The sequence below is a fragment of the Macrobrachium nipponense genome, chromosome 19 (assembly GCF_015104395.2).
Source record: "Macrobrachium nipponense isolate FS-2020 chromosome 19, ASM1510439v2, whole genome shotgun sequence".
Taxonomy (NCBI): Eukaryota; Metazoa; Arthropoda; class Malacostraca; order Decapoda; family Palaemonidae; genus Macrobrachium; species Macrobrachium nipponense.
Genome location: NC_061088.1, coordinates 45,917,231 through 45,939,349, shown reverse-complemented (window position 1 = coordinate 45,939,349; position 22,119 = coordinate 45,917,231). Strand labels below are relative to the sequence as shown.

Below are 22,119 nucleotides of genomic sequence, written 5' to 3'. Positions count from 1 at the left end.
TTCTGCTACGCCCTTAGACAACGTCCAGACTACAATGTGTAAACTCTACGGCGACCATACACCTTGCTGAGTTACAATATCAAAAAAATAATATTTTTAGAAGACATTTCCTTAACCAGAACATGAACATCGGCCAGCTATTAGCAAATATCAGCCCTGATAAGAAGAAAATAATAAGAATTGAAAAGACCATATATAAAATCAATTCCACTGATGCTGCCATCCTCTTTAATAATAGTAATAATAATAATAATAACAATGATAATAATAATGGTTGCAGGTCCACAATAATATTACATGTGAGTTTATGGTTTTTAAACTTACATGCTATATTATTGTGGACTTGCAACCATTGTCATCATTTTTGACACGGAAAACTGTGCACAATAATAATAATAATAATAATAATAATAATAATAATAATAATAATAATAATAATAATAATAATAATAATAATAATAATAATAGACAAATGTGCCATGATCAACATACAAATGGGCAAAGTAACAAGGACTGAAAGGATAAAGCTACCATATCAAACCTCAAACACATAGATGAGACAGGATAAAAATACCTGGAAATAATGGAAGGAGAGGATATAAAACACCAAGAGATAAAGGACATGATCAGGAAAGAATATATGCAAGGACTCAAAGCGAATCCCAAGTCAAAACTCAATGCTGGAAATATGATGAAAGCCATAATCACATGGGCAGTACCAGTAATCAGATACAGTGGAATGGATGAAGCCAGAACTCCACACCACAGACCAGACAACTAGGAAACATATGACAATACACAAAGCACTACACCCAAGAGCAAATAAGGACATACTATACATAATACGAAAGGATGGAGGGAGAGGACTACTAAGCATAGAGGATTGCATCAACATCAAGAACAGTACACTGGGGCAATATCTGAAAACCAGTGAAGACAAGTGGCTCAAGAGGGCATGGGAAGAAGGACTGATAAAAGTATACAAAAACCCAGAAATATACAGTGGCAGGAGAATGACAAACAGAACAAAGGAATGGCACAACAAACAAATGCACGGACAATACATGAGACAGACTAAAGAACTGGCCAGCGATGAAACATGGCAATGGCTACAGAGGTGAGAGTTCAAGAAGGAAACTAAAAGAAATGATAACAGCAGCAAAAGATCAGGCCCTGATAGATGGAAATAACATCTCACCCATATGCAGGATAGATGGAAATAACATCTCACCCATATGCAGGAAGTGCAATATGAAAAACAAGACCATAAACCACTGACTGAACAGGGGATTAAGTCCCTGAGTCAAGCAGTCTCCCAGAGGTGGATGCTCACACTGATCTTTGCGTGAGGACGCTAGAGACTGGGAGGGTAGTATTGGGAATGTCATTGCCAGTAGATGGGGGCACCACCTGATTGGTCCATTCGATCAGCTCTTGGGTGCTGGCGGGTGGCGACCTACATGCCACCATCGGGAGGAGGGAAGTCTCTTGTATGGTCTTGAGGGTGGATCTCTCCTTCCCGATGTGTAGGGCCTCCAGGAGGTGGAGGCGATGGTGGTCTGCCGCCTTATCCATAATTCCAATTTAAGGAATTATGTCCTTTTGGGTTATCCTGATATTTGTGGGCATTTTTAGAATGGTTATGGATGGCGCCTTCCTGAGCGAGGCAGGATATCCTCTTGGAAAAAAGCATAGTTGTCATACCAATGTAGGCTCAGGGCCATTCCCGGAAAGCTATAAAACTTTCGTTTTCTTGAGAGGGTCCTGAACCACGGGGGCCGGATTGTTTTCCATGATCAGGCCACTGGTCTTCTTACTTTTGTAGTAAATTATCAAATTAACCTTTTTCGCAGTGTCTGTAGGGGAGACATTCCTTTCTATGATGTTGCAAAGAGCTCGCTTGTCCTCTTGTGAAACTTTCCCTTGTAAAAGAGAGTAACGTCTTCAAGGGGGGCCCAAGGCTACTGCTGATACCATTTATCGATGTTTCTGTGAATGCATTTTGTGATGTCCCGGTTGGAATACCCATTGTTAATTAAAACCTGGGCAACACGCTCTCATTCAGTGTGTGTCCTTCCAAGAAGAGCAGTGTGAGAGAGCTCTCTTGATGAAGGCGCTGATCGCAGTGAGCTTGTATCTCTCTGGACACTCGCTCTCGCCGTTCAGGCATATGCCCAGGTTCGTGAATTTCGTATACACTTGTGTTACGAAGCGCTTCTCTTGTTGCCTGACGAGGACATCAAGGAAGGGGAGGAGACGGTCACGGCAATGTTCGATGATGAGGTTGAGTTTGCTGTGGTCATTAAAGGCTTGTCGCAGGTGCTCTATTTCTTCCATGGTCCTGGTGCTTATGAAGGTGTCATCAATATACCGGACATACATAGACGGTTTCTCAATGGTGACAAAGACCTGGCATTCCACAGCACTCATGTAAAAGTTCACGAAAAGTACTCCGGGCCTTTTTTGTACAAATCTCAAGGAGTTTTCAGAGGACACATTCCCAATACTACCCTCCCAGCCTCCAATATCCGCATGCGAAGATCAGTGTGATCCTCCACCTCTGGGAGATGGATTGACTCAGGGACTGTTTAGCTAATGAAAACTCAGCTCTCACAAGACAGAGCATCCGGGACACAATAAATACCGCCGAACAACCCCATTCCAATCAGTTCAAGCTCACCCTTCCTTGAAAATGAACCAAAGATAAGGTTGGAAACGTTGGAATTCCGCTACGCCCTTAGACAATGTCCAGACTACAATTTGTAAACTCTACAGCGACCATGCGCCATGCTGAATTACTGTATAAAAAAAATAATATTTTTAGAAGACATTTCCTTAACCAGAACATGATCATCGGCCAGATATTAGCAAATATCAGCCCTGATACGAAGAAAATAATAAGAATTGAAAAGACCATATATAAAATCAATTCCACTGATGCTGCCACCCCCTTTAATAATAATAATAATAATAATATACTTAGGAAGCAGACCCTCTCTCAAGCATACTTTATTAAAAGCAATGGCTCCTTCAGCAGCATTACACTTGTAGAGATTCTTCTCTATTTTGTGAATAGCAGCTTCTTCCGTGCTACTTAAACAGGCTAGTAGAGCGCCTATAGAGGTCATGGTCAAACACAGGGTCAAAATAGGTGTATATATTTGAATTTTACAGATAAACTATGATACCATAGCCATTAAAGTCATTAACAATTCTCTCTCTCTCTCTCTCTCTCTCTCTCTCTCTCTCTCTCTCTTTCTTTCTTAAAGCGAGCTTTCGTCTGGAGCTGCCAGACATCCTCGGGCTAGGAAGCTGAGGGTGGACTGATCTTGGTGCGGTGTCTGTCCTCGTTATATCTGTGGTTGACGGCAGTGGGTCTGCCCCATGCTTGTCTCCTATTGGATGGTGGCAGTTAGTCTTCATTTTCATTGGTTGCCTGACCCAGGTCTCAAGCCACTTTCTTCGAGCCGATGGTTGCGTTGCAGCATATCCTGCAGCCGCCTGGACCTCCTGAGCGGCGCTGTAACGTTGATGGGCGTTGCGTTACGCTGTGGGACGTCACGGCTAATTTGACTTCCATCGGCTGAAGGAGTACCTCGTTCGGGGGCGTTGTCTTCCGTGGAGTTGTCGTGATTGGTGGTGTCATTGTTGATGGCAGGTCTTCTCATACTCGTAGGGAGGAGAAATTCTTCCTGCGTCGTATTCAGTATAGGTTTTACTTGCTGGATGAGGAGCGCCTCCAGCAGACGCAACTGACAGGCATAAGGGGCCTTCCCGATGATTTTCGAGTTTTGTATGATGACATCCCGGGAGACGGCCTCCTGATGTTTGATGCAGGCGTGATTCTTGATAGCCCCCTCTTGGGCGTGGCACGAGAGTCTCTTCGACAGTCACATGGTAGTCATACCTATGTAGGCACCGCTGCATTCGCAGACTGGGCATGTATACTGGTACACTACATGCTTCTGCTTCAGGGGTTCTCGTACCTGTGGAGAGGGGTTATTTTTCATAATAAGGTCGCGCGTCCTCTGATTCTGTTAATATATGATTAAGTCGATATTCTTGATGTCGTCAGTCCGGGATACATTTTCAGAAATAATTTTCTTATTGGAGTCCTCTTCTTCACGGTAATGGGAACTCATGAAGGCTTTGTAGTACAGCTTGATATTATCCTGGGGGCGGGGTTGCGGGCTCTCACTACGGTACCATTTCTCCAGGGCTGTGCAGACTTCCTTGCTGATTAATTGATTTGAGTATCCATTATTCACAAGTACTTGGGAGGCGCGGTCGAGTTCCTGGTGAGTGTCCTGCCAGGTCGAGCACTGGGAGAGGGCCCTCCTGACGAAGGCCCTGACGGAGGATTGCCCTCTCCCACTGCTCGATCTGGCAGGACACTCACCAGGAATTCGAACGCGCCTCCCAAGTACTTGTGAATAACGGATACTCAAATCAATTAATCAGCAAGGAAGTCTGCACAGCCCTGGAGAAATGGTACGGTAGTGAGAGCCCGCAGCCCCGCCCCCAGGATAATATCAAGCTGTACTACAAAGCCTTCATGAGTTCCCATTATCATGAAGAAGAGGACTCCATTAAGAAAATTATTTCTGAAAATGTATCCCGGACTGACGACATCAAGAATATCAACTTAATCATATATTACCTGAATCGGAGGACGCGCGACCTTATGAAAAATAACCCCTCTCCACAGGTACGAGAACCCCAGTCCGCGAATGCAGCGGCGCCTACGTAGGTATGACTACCATGCGACTGTCGAAGAGACTCTTGTGCCATGCCCAAGAGGGGGCTATCAAGAATCACGCCCGCACCAAACATCAGGAGGCCATCTCCCGAAATGTCATCATACAAAACACGAAAACCATCGGGAAGGGCCCTGATGCCCGTCGGTTGCGCCTGCTGGAGGCGCTCCTCATCCAGCAAATAAAACCTACAAAGAATACGACGCAGGAAGAATTTCTCCTCCCTATGAGTATGAGAAGACCTGCCACCAACAATGACACCACCGATCACGACAACTCCACGGAAGACAACGCCCACGAACGAGGTACTCCTTCAGCCGATGGAAATCTAAATAGCTGTGACATCCCGCAGCGTAGCGCAACGCCCATCAACGTTACAGCACCGCTCAGGAGGTCCAGGCGGCTGCAGGATATGCTGCAACGTAACCATAGGCTCGAAGAAAGTGGCTTGAGACCTGGGTCAGGCAACCAATGAAAATGAAGACTCTCCGCCACCGGCCAATAGGAGACAAGCAAGGGGCAGAACCCCTGCTGTCAACCATAGATATAACGAGGACGGACAGCGTACCAAGATCAGTCCACCCTCAGACAAAAGCTCCCTTTAAGAGAGAGAGAGAGAGAGAGAGAGAGAGAGAGAGAGAGAGAGATAATTGTTGATGACTTTGATGACTATGGTATCATAGTTTATCTATGAATTTCAAATATATACACCTATTTTGACCCTGTATTTGACCATGACCTCTATAGGCGCTTTACTAGCCTGTTTAAGTAGCACGGAAAAAGCCGCTATTCGCAAAATAGAGAAGAATCTCTAGAAGTGTAACGCTGCTGAAGTAGCCATTAATAATAATAATAATAATAATAACAACAATAACAATAATAATAATAATGGTTGCAGGTCCACAAAAATATTAAATGTGCGTTTATGGTTTTTAAACTTACATGCTATATTATTGTAGACTTGCAACCATTATCATCATTTTCGACACGGAAAACTGTGGCCAATAATAATAATAATGATTCCCATGACAAAAGTACTACAGAAGATGGATGCAGGGTACCAACTCAAGAAAAGAGGCAACAGAATCAACCATCTGATGTTCATGGACGACATCAAGCTGTATGGTAAGAGCATCAAGGAAATAGATACCCTAATCCAGACTGTAAGGATTGTATCTGGGGACATCAAGATGGAGTTTGGAATAGAAAAATGCGCCTTAGTCAACATACAAAAAGGCAAAGTAACGAGAACTGAAGGGATAGCTACCAGATGGAGCAACATCAAACACATAGATGAGACAGGATACAAATACCTGGGAATAATGGAAGGAGGAGATATAAAACACCAAGAGATGAAGGACACGATCAGGAAAGAATATATGCAGAGACTCAAGGCGATACTCAAGTCAAAACTCAACGCCGGAAATATGATAAAAGCCATAAACACATGGGCAGTGCCAGTAATCAGATACAGCGCAGGAATAGTGGAATGGACGAAGGCAGAACTCCGCAGCATAGATCAGAAAACCAGGAAACATATGACAATACACAAAGCACTACACCCAAGAGCAATACGGACAGACTATACATAACACGAAAGGAGGGAGGGAGAGGACTACTAAGTATAGAGGACTGCGTCAACATTGAAAACAGAGCACTGGGGCAATATCTGAAAACCAGTGAAGACGAGTGGCTAAAGAGTGCAATGGCGGAAGAAGGACTAATAAAAGCAGACGAAGACCCAGAAATATACAGAGACAGGAGAAAGACAGAAAGAACAGAGGACTGGCACAACAAACCAATGCACGGACAATACATGAGACAGACTAAAGAACTAGCCAGCGATGACAGTTGGCAATGGCTACAGAGGGGAGAGCTAAAGAAGGAAACTGAAGGAATGATAACAGCGGCACAAGATCAGGCCCTAAGAACCAGATATGTTCAAAGTACGATAGACGGAAAAATAAACATCTCTCCCATATGTAGGAAGTGCAATACGAAAAGTGAAACCATAAACCACATAGCAAGTGAATGCCCGGCACTTGCACAGAACCAGTACAAAAAGAGGCATGATTCAGTAGCAAAAGCCCTCCACTGGAGCCTGTGCAAGAAACATCAGCTACCTTGCAGTAATAAGTGGTACGAGCACCAACCTGAAGGAGTGATAGAAAACGATCAGGCAAAGATCCTCTTGGACTATGGTATCAGAACGGATAGGGTGATACGTGCAACAGACCAGACGTGACGTTGATTGACAAGGTCAAGAAGAAAGTATCACTCATTGATGTCGCAATACCATGGGACACCAGAGTTGAAGAGAAAGAGAGGGAAAATTGGATAAGTATCAAGATCTGAAAATAGAAAAAATAAGAAGGATATGGGATATGCCAGTGGAAATCGTACCATAATCATAGGAGCACTAGGCACGATCCCAAGATCCCTGAAAAGGAATCTAGAAAAACTAGAGGCTGAAGTAGCTCCAGGACTCATGCAGAAGAGTGTGATCCTAGAAACGGCACACATAGTAAGAAAAGTGATGGACTCCTAAGGATGCGGATGCAACCCGGAACCCCACACTATAAATACCACCCAGTCGAATTGGAGGACTGTGATAGAGCAAAAAAAAAAAAAAAAATAATAATAATAATAATAATAATAATAATAGACAAATGTGCCTTGGTCAACATACAAACGGGCAAAGTAACAAGGACTGAAAGGATAAAGCTACCAGATGGGAAAAACATCAAACCTCAAATACATAGATGAGACAGGATAAAAATACCTGGAAATAATAGAAGGAGAGGATATAAAACACCAAGGATGAAGGACATGATCAGGATAGAATATATGCAAGAACTTAAGGCGATACCCAAGTCAAAACTCAATGCCAGAAATATGATGAGAGCCACAAGCACATGGGCAGTACCAGTAATCAGATACAGTGCAGGAGTAGTGGAATGGACGAGGCAAGAACTCCACAACACAGGCCAAAAAACTAGGAAACATGTGACAATACACAAACCACTACACCCAAGAGCAAATATGGACATACTATTCATAACACGAAAGGAAGGAGGAAGAGGACTACTAAGCATAAAGGATTGCATCAAAATCGAGAACAGAACACTGGGCCAATATTAGAAAACCAGTGATGACAAGTGGCTCAAGAGGGCATGGGAAGAAGGACTGATAAAAGTAGACGAAGACCCAGAAATATACAGTGGCAGGAGAATGACAAACAGAACAGAGGAATGGCACAACAAACCAATGCACGGCCAATACATGAGACAGACTAAAGAACTAGCCAGCGATGAAACATGGCAATGGCTACAGAGGTGAGAGCTCAAGAAGGAAACAAAAGGAATGATAACAGCGGCAAAAGATCAGGCCCTAAAAACCAGATATGTTCAAAGAACAATAGATGGAAATAACATCTCACCCATATGCAGGAAGTGCAATATGAAAAACAAGACCATAAACCTCATACAAGTGAATGCCAGGCACTTGCGCAGAACAAGTACAAAAAGAGGTATGATTCAGTGACGAAAGCCCTCCAATGGAGCCTGTGCAAGAAACACCAGCTACTTTGCAATAATAAGTGGTACGAACACCAACCTGAAGGGGTGATAGAAAACGATCCGGCAAAGATCCTCTGGTATAAAAACAGATAGGGTGATACGTGCAAATAGACCAGACCTGACAATGATTTACAAGAAGAAAGTATCACTCATTGATGTCGCAATACCATGGGACGTCAGAGGTGAAAAGAAAGAGAGGGAAAAAAACAGATAAGTATCAAGAACTGAAAATACAAATAAGGATATGGGATAGTCCAGTGGAAATTGTACCCATAATCATTGGAACACTAAGCACGAGCCAAAGATCCCTGAAAAGGAAACTGGAAAAGATAGAGGCTGAAGTAGCTCCAAGATTCACGCAGAAAATTGTGCTCCTAGAAACAGCGCACATAGTGAAAAAAGCGATGGCCTCCTCAGGAGGCAGGAGGCAACCCGGAACCCACGCTTTAAATATCACCAAGTCGAATTGGAGGACTGTGATAGACCAGAAATAATAATAATAATAATAATAATAATAATAATAATAATAATAATAATAATAATAATAATAATAATGTGGCGCCGTGGCAGAGTGGGTTAGGCCGTCAATTGACTGGTTAAGCAACTTTGGGGCTGGTCAGTCGGATGGGTGACCGCTCTCCTCGGCGCTGATTCCTTGGGAAAGGATCTTTACCACAATTTCCTCAGTCTACTCAGCTGTAAATGAGTACTTATTCCTGATGGGGTAGGGTCCAGCTATGGGTTAAATAGCAAAACTCAGCAATGATGGAAAGAAATGAAGGATTAAATGACAACGACGTAAACGGAACCTCTGACAACAGAGGAGCTTCGTCCGGCAGCCAGGTATTCAACCCAATTGAAGGGGAAGGCGGTCAAGTACTTGGAGGTTGTCATACAGCAACTGACCACCACAACGACAGTAACCAACAACAAGAGACTGGAGCTACAGAAGCAAACCAGAGGAAGAAATGGACAAGAGAAGAAAATAAGGAAATATGGAGATGATACATCAGAAGCAACCCGACGGAAAGAGGATATAGAAAGAAGTTGGTCAACATCGGAATATGAGAGGGAATAACATCCCCCAAACAGAGCAGAGGCTGGCAGACCAAGTAAGGAACATAAAGAAAAAGAACTGGCTCTCCCCAACAGAAAGAGAGGAATTGGAAAAGGAAATGACACATGGCAACGAATTACAAGAAGACGAACTGAGAGACAATGCCACAGAAGACGACAGGGATGATGAGGTATCAAACAACGACAGACGAAGAAACACCGACGAAGTAACAGACAGGAAGGAATGGGTAGAAAAGATCAGACAATGGATGAAGCCAGATACAGAGAGAACAAAGATCCCCTCCATGAAAGCCTACAACACCAAGAAATTAAGGGAGAAAACAAGTGAGGTCAATGAAATAATGAGACTAATACACACCACCAATATCACAGAAACAAATAACTTGACATATGCAGGAGCAAGATTAGTAGCAGAACTGATGGGGATACGAACACCAACACCACCAGCACAACCAACCCAACAGAAACCAAAACAGCAACCACCTTGGAAAAGGCGCCTGGAAAAGCAAATCATGGTGATGAGATCGGACTTGAGTAAACTGAAAGAGATGGCAGAAAAAAGGCTAAGAAGCAAGAAAACATGGGAGGGACTCAACGAGAAATACAAAGTACATGAGAGGGGACTAAACAACACAATAGAAGATGTAAAACAGAGGCTTAAGGCCAAAGCACATAAGATCCAACGGTACTCGAACAAGCTATTCGGAACCAACCAGAAAAGACTATACAGCCAACTAAGAGGGGAAGACAACCACCAAGAAATTCCTGAAGCTGAACCAAGTAAGAGACTCTGGGAAAACATCTGGAGCAATCCGGTACCACACAACAAACATGCAACATGGCTCCAGGAAGTCAAGGCTGAAGAAACAGGGAGAATAAAACAAAGATTCACTGACATCACGACAGACACAGTCAGACACCAACTAAAGAAAATGCCCAACTGGAAAGCCCCAGGTCCCAATGAAGTCCATGGATACTGGCTCACAAACTTCAAGGCCCTACACCCAAGAATAGCAGAACAACTCCAGCATTGTATCACAAATCACCATGCACCCAAATGGATGACCACAGGAAGAACATCCTTAGTCCAGAAAGACAAGAGTAAGGGAAATATAGCCAGTAACTACAGGCCTATCACCTGCCTACCAATAATGTGGAAGTCACTAACAGGTATCATCAGTGAAAGGCTATACAACTACCTAGAGGATACAAACACCATCCCCCACCAACAGAAAGGCTGCAGAAGGAAGTGTAGGGGCACAAAAGACCAGCTCCTGATAGACAAAATGGTAATAAAGAACAGTAAGAGAAGGAAAACCAACCTAAGCATGGCATGGATAGACTATAAGAAAGCGTTCGACATGGTACCACACACATGGCTAATAGAATGCCTGAAAATATATGGGGCAAAGGAAAACACCATCAGCTTCCTCAAAAATACAATGCGCAACTGGAATACAATACTTACAAGCTCTGGAATAAGACTAGCAGAGGTTAATATTAGGAGAGGGATCTTCCAGGGCAACTCACTGTCCCCACTACTCTTCGTAGTAGCCATGATTCCCATGACAAAAGTACTGCAGAACATGGATCCTGGGTACCAACTCAAGAAAAGCAAGAAAAGAGCAACAGAATTAACCATCTGATGTTCATGGACGACATCAAGCTGTATGGTAAGAGCATCAAGGAAATAGATACCCTAATCCAGACTGTAAGGATTGTATCTGGGGACATCAGGATGGAGTTTGGAATAGAAAAATGTGCCTTAGTCAACATACAAAAGGGCAAAGTAACAAGGACTGAAGGGATAAAGCTACCAGATGGGAGCAACATCAAACACATAGATGAGACGGGATACAAATACCTGGGAATAATGGAAGGAGGAGATATAAAACATCAAGAGATGAAGGACACGATCAGGAAAGAATATATACAGAGACTCAAGGCGATACTCAAGTCAAAACTCAATGCCAGTAATCAGATACAGCGCAGGAATAGTGGAATGGACGAAGGCAGAACTTCGCAGCATAGACCAGAAAACGAGGAAACATATGACAATACACAAAGCACTACACCCAAGAGCAAATACGGAGTCTATACATAACACGAAAGGAAGGAGGGAGTGGACTACTAAGCATAGAGGACTGCGTCAACATCGAGAACAGAGCACTGGGGCAATATACGAAGACCAGTGAAGACGAGTGGCTCAAGAGTGCATGAGAAGAAGGACTGATAAAAGTAGACGAAGACCCAGAAATATACAGAGACAGGAGAAAGACAAGCAGAACAGAGGAATAGCATAACAAACCAATGCACAGACAATACATGAGACAGACTAAAGAACTAGCCAGCAATGACACATGGCAATGGCAGCAATGACACATAGCAATGGCTACTGAGGGGAGAGCTCAAGAAGGAAACTGAAGGAATGATAACAGCGGCACAAGATCAGGCCCTAAGAACCAGATATGCCCAAAGAACGATAGATGGAAATAACATCTCTCCCATATGTAGGAAGTGCAATACAAAAAATTAAACCATAAACCACATAACAAGCAAATATCCGGCATTTGCACAGAACCAGTACAAAAAGAGGCATGACTCAGCAGCAAAAGCCCTCCACTGGAGCCTGTGCAAGAAACACCAGCTACGTTGGTACGAACACCAACCTGAAGGGGTAATAGAAAACGATCAGGCAAAGATCCTCTGGGACTATGGTATCAGAACAGATAGGGTGATACGTGCAAATAGACCAGACGTCCATGGGACACCAGAGTTGAAGAGAAAGAAAGGGAAAAAATGGATAAGTATCAAGACCTGAAAATAGAAATAAGAAGGATATGGGATATGCCAGTGAAAATTGTACCCATAATCATAGGAACACTAGGCACGATCCCAAGATCCCTGAAAAGGAATCTGGAAAAACTAGAGGCTGAAGTAGCTCCAGGACTCATACAGAAGAGTGTGATCATAGAAACATGTTTTTTTTTTTTTTTTTTGCTACCTATTTGGTTGATCGGTCTTACAGTGGTTTTAATTGCTTATGTTCGAACAGTTTGAAAATGATAAGTAAAAATGAGAATAAAAAAGCTTTAGATCCTTTACGATTTCAGGTTCATCATCCTAAAAGATGATAAACCTTCAGTATTAATATATTACAAAACATTACTCATAGTGCATGCTTTCTTATAAAACAAACTTATATTACTGACTCAACAGGAAGCATTTCAAAGAGTACAATGTAAGTTTGACTATTAGCTTCAGAGGTCCATACCTGGCTTCATATTCAGTCTAACACCCTACCATCACTTGCAGGACGTCATGCGCTAACCAACCCAACCTTCTATTGTCTCACTTGGTGGATATGGCCAGAGGTCCCTTTCAGGCCTTCCTATACCTTTCCACGCCTTATCATACTTACAGACCGCTTATGGTCAAGGGCCTGCACCGAGGTCAGCTTAATCAGCTGGTCATATGTATGACAAATGCAAAAATGGAATAAGAAGTAGGTAAGGAAAAACAAAACTAATGCTTACAGAAAATAATGAAAATATCACAGAACTTTAGTCATGGCATATAGTGCCTGAAGGTAACATTACAATTAATCTAAACTTTTGAACATCAATCAAAATAAAAGCCAGGATAACAGCGCTTTACAGACGACCAATGATCTCACAATACATAATACAAATGATTTCATATGGAAGCAAAACCCAGTCCCAAAATATGAGCCCAGATGCATTTAAAAGAAAAACATCTGAAAAAAAGAGTATATCAACATCCAGATAAAAATATATATAATAAAGAAAAACCACAAAACTATAATCTTCCATAATAATACAAATTTCAGATAAGTTTAGGCAACAGTATGTAGTATCAACATCCATAACACTAACAAGAGATTCATAGTTTTGTAGTGAAGAGAATAAAAAACCTCTACCACTGCACCGCAACAGAATGCAGATACTGACACAACGACAAATCAGAACACCCACTTATTATGAGGCATCGACACTAACAACAATAATGGAAGTTAACAGAAATACAGCATACAGATGATAGCACATTAGTGTGATTTTTCTACCCCAGAAGGTAGTAGAATAAAAAAAAATGAACAATTTTCCAGTAATGGTAAACTATAAAATTTGCAAGCTGTCAATATCATCATCATCATGTCGCAGATACAGAAGCCTCACAAAAAACACTAGTTTTATGATAACAAAAGATGACATGTTTTTCAGTGTCCTGAATAAAGTATGCCTTGAGGAAAAAGCCACATCAAGCGTTGTAAAATATCCAGAATAAGTAAAATGTTTCTTAAGTACAGCGAATGATGAGTGATGGCGCACTAACTGATCAGAAGTCATAGTATTGCTGTGCTTCAGGCTCAAACCTCATTGTTGCACCACTGACTGATGGTTTATACTGCATATCTCTGCTATCATAGCTAGTCACTCCATCTGCCATATCTTAAAGAGCTGTGGCAAAAATTATCATCTTCATAAAATATTATCCTAATTCCACAACACTCGTAAACATCGATAAGGTGTCACTTAAAATACAAAATGAGATGAATTATAAGGCCTCCATTACCATAGTTGCAAGGGTTATATGAATGAGCTTTATGGCTAGCCAAGTTAGATGCAGCACTAAATTAATTTGAACAAGTCTGGACTCAATTCTAAAAGGTCTTAACAAATTTTTCCTATAGGTATACGTATGCTTGAAAGCAGTTTCTAATAGTACAGTATTGTAAAAGATAATGCATTTCAGCTTCAAGAAAGACTAATGTACCTTAGTGATTATGAGGAAAATTGTTCATCTAACAAAAAAGGACTCCTCTACTATGGTAAAAAAAATACACACACACACACACCAATTAAGGCAGCATCACTTCTCTAATAAACTCTCCCCGTGTAATTATATATAGGTTACTTGGCATCAGTTTAAATAAATCACACTACCTCATTGCTCCCAAAGATAAGTTATCCAATTCCAAAATGATGAAACTGGCTTTAAATCTCCAATAATACTTTTATGAAAAAATGTCTCCAGGTATTTGTATTTAGAACCAAAATTAAACAAACCTGTTGATTCTCATGTTTCGGAGTGGAGCTGCTGGGGGCGGAGGAGAGCTTCCCATGCAACCTGTAGAGATTCTACGCTGGCCTGGTTGACGAGGCCCCTTATTCCTACTTAGCATGGCAGTTAGCTCTCTAGCTTCTTCCATCTCTTCTTCATTATCTGCATCATCCCCATCATCACCTGAACATCCAAGTTCAATGTCAACCTGTGAAAATCACACGTCAATTACTACAGTTTACTCTTACAAATAGTGCGAAATACCATAACGAGACACAAGCCTGTCAGCCAAGAATACTGTAAGAAATACAAGAGAAAACAAACAAACAATTCAGATTTAGCTTCCATAACAGAACAAAAGCCTACATAGTGAAGCGGAATAATATATCAAGAAGAGATGATAGAGAATAATTTGAAGAACGCTTACAATGTTGATAAAACCATATATTCAGACAATGGCATTGGTGTTAGGTAGAACACATAATTATTAATGATACACCTAAGGGTGAAATGATAAAACAAATTATCAGTCAATGACGTCAAAAAAAGAAAGACACAGCAGGCTGAAGCATTTTTGTGCTGTCATAAATAAAAAATATGAAGGGATAATTTGACTGACATACCTGACGCTAAGGAAACCCTGAATGTGCTTATGAACTAACTCACAATCTTTGGGAGGGAGTCAGTAATTAACTATGAAGAAGAAGAAGAAGAAGAAGAAGAAATATATATTTAAAAGGTACTGGACAAATGTAATAAGTGGAAATCAGGTCGATAACAAGTGACATGAACAAGATTGGAATGCGAAAAACAGTAAAGTGTCAATTGTTTATAGAAGCTTACAAACATTGGAACAGACGAGACAAGCTTACGCATCATAATATTACCGACCGCATTGGTGAGATTGCGAGTGCGCATATGATCTGGTTAGTTCAGAATCAAATGGTTGTGATGCCAGTGCGTTAAATAGGACGTGTACATGGGAAGTGAAAAACGCACAGAATAGACTAATGTGCGTGCATTTGTGTGTTCAGTAGCGTGTGTATGTTCACACATCCGTTAGAACAAATGAATGAGATATAAGCTCTAGCATGGAAATTAACGGGGAATTAGATGACAAATTGTCGTAGTGGTGACAAGAGACTTTGGAGATCCGAGGTGGTGCTAAGATCCATTGGAAACAGTAAAGAACATTTAGAACAGTGACATTTATTTCAAATGCATTGAGAAGGGAAGTGTGGTGCGACACTCAATATTATTAACGAACTTTAACATTTCATTGTCTGATAATTATGGTCTCTTTATTTCAGATGGATTCTGTTGTTGCTGCTTAAAAATGAATTCTCTAGACTAGAGTGGTTGTCTGACATGTGAGGATAAGGGGGACAATCATATACAAGATAATTTAATGAAAGAGTAACAGTGGTTAAATGATTTTCTTTGGGATTTTCTTTAATTAATTTGATTCCATTTTTCTGTTAGCTATTTTGGGAAAATAAAGATTATATTTGTGTATATTGGGGGTTTGAGTTGGCTTAAGATTTAATTAATTTTCAGCTAGCTACAGGGATGACAGGTGATGGGAACTAACCAAGGTGGGTCTCGCTATCAGTTCTCTCCTTTTAGTTAAATGGGGTCATTTGACCCCTTAACAGTTTGGTGGCAGCAGTAAAGGGCAATTAGGGCAATGGAGAGACTGGGAATTATAAAGGAGTTAGAAGATTAGGTAGATGTTAGGAAATAGTGATTATAGTTATTTATTTTTGGCAACTGTCTGTCTACTGCTGACAAAGGCGTTGAAGTCAGCGAAATTCGAGTAGTTGAGGGGTCAGCCAGCCTTCTAAGGCAGTGACAATGTTCCTTGTGTGTATGTGTGATGAGTTTTTACAGCAGAGATTACGGTATAATAATTAAATGGGTTGGTCTTAAGGGATTACAAGTGAAAGAATTACGCGCGGTTGCAAGTGTAAGCAAATATATACGCGGTAATGCGGGAGCAGACGACTTCAACGTATTTAATGTGTCGTTGCTTAATGACGACGTAAGTATTAAATATTTCCTTTCATTTTTATTTTTCTTATGTTAATTTTTGCACAGGAGTATTTCATTTTGTGTCTCTGCAGCATCCAAAGAACAGTAGTGGGTTGCTCTTAATTGCAATACATGGGAATATGGGGTACTACATGTTTCATTTTTGTATGTGAGCGTGTGTGAGAGAGAGGTTGGCAGATTGATTGTACTAGACTCAGTAAATACCGAGCGAGAAGCAAAGTCCCATACCTCATTTTCTTTCTCTCTTGCCTCGTCCCATTTTCTGTTGATCAACTCTTGATCTTGTAACAGTTGCGAACAACTGATAACCTTGGCCTTAAAAGAGAAAGATAGATCTCCTCCTGTAGAGTTGAGAGATATTTACCTGGGAAATATGTGGTGTTGGGAATTTTTTGCCTGCAATTTTCTCTTATTGGTAAATGATACATTTTTACTTTTGTGTTGGTGATTTGCGTGGAGCTAAATATATTGATGTTATTAAGGTCGGGATGAATCCTAAATTATAGGAGTCCCTCTAAAGAAGGCAAAATGGCCAAGCAGGTAACAGTCAAACTTTGGTGCATAAGATAACTAACATAAGTGCAGGAGTCAGACCTTTTCCAAGGCACTGTTGATGGGGTTCTGTCCCAACCAGTGCAATTTTTTTTTTTTTTTTGAGGGAGTGGATAACTTCTTATATGCCAAGGGAATTAAAAATGATGCAGAGGCGTTCACAGAGGCAAAAGCCTTGTTAGATTTCAATAAAGGGGATTCGTCATTCAGATGCAGTAGTTTCCAATACACAAAATGTCGGTCATGGACTGAATTACAAGCATTTCTAAGGGCAGCTTATGGAATAAAGGAACACAGAGATATAGTGAGATACTTAAGAGGTCTTTACAAGATTAGGAAAGGTAGCAAAAACCTTATTGAGTATAACTCAAAACTCTTTGACTCAGCGGGAGAATGGATACTGAAATTGAAAAATTCCACAAGGGTAAATGGTGATAAAATCTCACTTAACAATGTACAGAAAATACCACATTTTTCCATGCTTCTACACGACGTCCAGGACGCCATTGTAGATAGCTTTGATGAAAAGAATGAGCCCACATCAGATGAGGAATTGATTTATTCCCAAGTTCAGAAACATATCCAAATGTCCCACAGTGGATAGCAGATTTTTTAATCGGACCGGTCCAAGAAATACAATACAAAGAGACTCAGATTTTCCTTCTCCCCGTTTGTATGCAAAAGTGGAATATAAGAGAGGATCGATGGATCAAGGGCAACATCAGTTGCGTTGCTTCAATTGTAATAAACCAGGCACACAAAGATAGTATGTAGAGTCAAATATTGTGGAATATACAAAAGTGCAGATCACTTTTGGCATCTTGTCCATCTCAGAAACGAAAAGATGCAAGACCCACACCTCAGAAATTCAGGAGTTATAACATGAAAACTTCCCAAGAAGGTCACTCAAAGGGGCAAAGAGATAGGCGCAATTTTTGGAAGGGTACAGATGATTTGTACATGCCATTGTGGTCTCGTGAGGGACGCTCCACAGCCCAGGCCAATAGCAAATGGAACAGTGAGGGATGTGAAAATCTCAATATTCATTGACATGGGGACCTCCGTGAACTTCCTTAACCACAACTTGTATCAGTCCATGTTCTCCCAATACCCTTTGAAACCCTCAACAGAGATAGTGTGTGATGTGCAAGCCCATAGATAAAATAACTTGGGTGTTATAAGAATAGGATTTACTCTGGGTGATAGTGTACTGATAGAACCATTTTTGGTGATAAAAGGGGTTGCATTGGGCAACAGACTTTTGCTGGGCCATCCTGCATGTAGGAGACACAAGATAACGGTCCATACTGGTGTTAGTGGCATAATGGTTGGGATACCGGGTGTTTTTATTCCATATGCGGATATAAGTAAAACTGAGGATTCAGAGGTTAATATGGGGAATACTGGCAGTGGTGTCAGTGAGCACACCAATGATATGGGGGATACTGGTGGTGGTGTTGGAGATTATAAGGGGGATATTTGGGATAATGACGGTGACATTGGCAGTTATGATGGGGATATCAGTGACAATGTTGCTTATAATAGGGGTACTGGCGACAATTGTGGTGGTATTAACAGTGGGAATATGAGAAGTAACAATGGTGATTCTGATATTGAGGTTATGGTGGATGGAATAAGCGACACTGGTATAAATAAAGGTGATAATTATGGGGATGTGGAACAGGAAATTACTAACCACAAATATAAAGCTGTTTTATCAGAGGATGTTATTGTAATTCCAGGTACAAAGACTATGGTGAAAGTCAGACTGAGGGAAGTGGAAAACCCCAAAGAGGTATGCATAACTGAGGATAGCGAGAAACTAAAAGGGGTTATTAATGCCGTGTCGGTGAACAGAGTATCACAGTTAGGAAATATCAGAAGAACACTTATGTGGTAGACCTCCAAGACTGGAAAAATTATAGTGGTTCAGTGGCTATTGTAGAGGGGAAAACTGAGTTTTCAGAAGCAGAAATGCAATCAAGGAAGAAAATCTTTACATAACATTTAGCTAATGCAGACAACAAAGAACATATAGAAGTGGTAAGCGAACTTTTGGCGGAATTTGGGGATACTGTGGCTTTAAAAGGGGATAAATTAGGACTGACTAATGTGTTATAACATAAGATGAATCTAGAGGAAGGTACAAAACCCATTTTTATTCCTGCATACCGCATACCTTTTAAAATCAGAGAACAGGTAGAGAAAGAGGTCAGTAAATGGGAAGAGGAATGAATTATTACACCTAGTGCATCTCCATACAACTTTCCTCTTTGTGCAGTGCCTAAGAAGGACGGATCTGTCCGAGTATGTGTTGATTTTACGCTTGAACGAGAAAACAATCTCTGACCATTATTCAGTCGCATGCATTCCAGACTTTTTCAATTATAGTTCAATTGATTTAGCGCAGGGTTTTTTGCAAGTTCCTCTTAGTGAAAATACCAAGGAATATACTGCTTTTTCTGTGCCCAAGGGACATTTTGAATTTATGCGGATGCCTTTTGGTTTATCAGGTAGTCCTATGACTTTTACGATGTTAGTAAACACAGTTTTGCACGGGCTATTGGATAAAAATGTCTTTGCATACATGGATGATATATTGATTGCAACAGCCTCGATCGAGCATCACATGGAAGTGCTTAAGGAAGTACATAGGAGACCTAAGTTAGCAGGATTGAAAAGTAAGCTAGCTAAGTGTTCTTTCTTGAAGAAGCAAATTACATATTTGGGTCATGTCATATCTAAAGAGGGAGTTAGGGTGAATGACGATAAAGTCAAAGGAATTGCAGATTTTCCTATCCCTAAGACAAAGAAGCAAATTAGGTCATTCCTGGGAATGGCAGGATATCTTCATAGGTATGTGAAAGGGTTTTCTAACATAGCAGCTCTTTAACAGATGAGGGAAGATATTCAATTTTATTGGGGAGAACCGAAACAAGTATCTTTTCAGAAAGTTAAGGATGCATTAATGAATCCCCCAGTTCTGAAATTTCCAGATTTCAGAGAACCTTTCACATTAGTGACATATGAGTGTCAGGAGGACTATTGGTGATTGCCTTATGAAAAATATAGTGGAAAATTCCATCCAATAGGTTATTATAGCAAGAAATTTAGGAGACAGGGATATAATGAAAGACTAATGGCTACTGTGTAGATAAGGAAGCCTTTAAAATAGTATCAAGTTTAGTTCATTTTAAAATGTTACTAATGGGGAATAAAGCAGACGTTCTTACAGACCACAAGCCATTATTGGATCTTTTTAATAAGCCCGATCTGTCGCCCACAAGAGCTCGATGGTTCTTAACTATCATAGACTTTGATGAAAAGCGCAAATATATAGAAGGCAAGTTAAATGAAGTTGCAGATGCCCTTAGTAGAAGATTTTATGATGCGGAAGGATTTCAAGTTGGGATGGTTACTCTTAATTCAATGCAGTCTCATAGAGCAAAGGTAAGATGAGGATGAAATTTTGGCAGACGCAAAAGCGTCCCTCAGAGGGGAATCAGTCAGGAAAGGTTACAAGTTACCTTTTTCAAGTTTAAAATTAGAAGGTAGTCTGTTGGTCAGGAAAATTAAAGTAAAGTAAAGGAGACCTGACAGATCATGATTCCAAAAGTTCTAATTCCAGTAGTTTTAGATATTGTAAGTTTGGTAGTCCACATTTGGGGGTAGAAAAAACGTATAATGAGATGTGCAATAAGTATATTGGGAAAAATATGTGGACAGATGTGGAAAATTTTATGAAAAAGTGTACAGTGTGCAATGCTTGCAAACCCTCAAGGGTAACTTCTTGCAAATTAGGGTCATATCCGATACCAAGTAGACCTTTTCAAAGAATACATATGGATATCTTAGGGAATTTTTTTGTATGAAGATATGCCCACAAGTATCTATTAGTAATAATAGATAAAGTAACGAGGACAGTGCACATTTTTCCACTTAAGCATAAAATGGCCGAAGAAGTAGCTGCAGCATTTTTCAATAGGGTTATCTGCAGATATCACTCACCCGAGGTTTTTTTGACAGACAATGGTAGAGAATTTGTAAACTGGACCTTAGAGTGTCTAGCAGAAGTCATGGGGATACAGAAAGTTACAATTATTCCATACAGACCTGAAGCTAATGGGTTATGTGAACGAGCAAACAGGAAAGTGCTCGAAGCTCTCAGGAAGACTATAGGAGGAAATGATAGAAACTGGGATAGATATATAGATATAGTTAGACATAACATAAATACTATGGTCAGTGATTCCATTAAAATGTCTCCATTTGAAACATTGTTTGGTTATCAAGCACGAGGCACATTTTATTTATTATCTATACCTCATCATGGAGAAGATACAATCGAGGCATTAATTTCCACTGCAAATGAGAGATGTGCTTGTGGTAAACACAGTTTTGCACAGGCTATTGGGTAAAAATGTCTTTGTGTACGTGGATGATATGTTGATTGCAACAGACTCGATCAAGCATCACATGGAAGTGCTTAAGGAAGTACTTAGGAGACTTACGTTAGCAGAATTGAAAATTAAGCTAGGTAAGTATTCCTTCTTGAAGAAGCAAATTACATAATTTAGGTCAAGTCATATCTAAAGAAGAAGTTAGAGTAAATAACTATAAATTCAAGGCAATTGCAGATTTTCCTGTCACTAAGACAAAGAAGCAAATTAGGTGATTCGTAGAGATGGCGTCGTTCTTTAGAAGGTTTGTGAAAGGATTTACTAATGTAGCTCCTTTAACAGATGTGTTACACGAACATATTCAGTTCTATTGGGGAGAACCTCAACAAGTAGCCTTTCAGAAACTTAAGGACTCATTAATGAATCCCCCATTTCTGAAATTTCCAGATTTCAGAAAACCTTTCACATTAGCGGCTGATGCCAGTCAGGAGAGTATAGGTGCTTACCTTATGCAAAAATTTGATGGGAAGCTCCATCCAATAACCTATTATAGCAGGAAATATAGGAAAAAGGGCAGCAATGAAAGACTAATGGCTACCATAGATAAGGAAGCCTTGGCAA

General features: G+C 40.7%; 1 protein-coding gene across 2 annotated transcripts in view; it reads right to left on the bottom strand.

The window, feature by feature from the left end:
- The window catches only part of LOC135216810 (uncharacterized), a 490,710-nt gene that overhangs the window by 23,361 nt on the left and 445,230 nt on the right, over window positions 1-22,119 (bottom strand). For both annotated transcript variants that reach the window (XM_064252312.1, XM_064252320.1), the window contains exon 4: window positions 14,500-14,702. In XM_064252312.1, coding sequence (XP_064108382.1) covers window positions 14,500-14,702 — 203 coding nt within the window. The remainder of the gene's footprint in view (window positions 1-14,499; window positions 14,703-22,119) is intronic.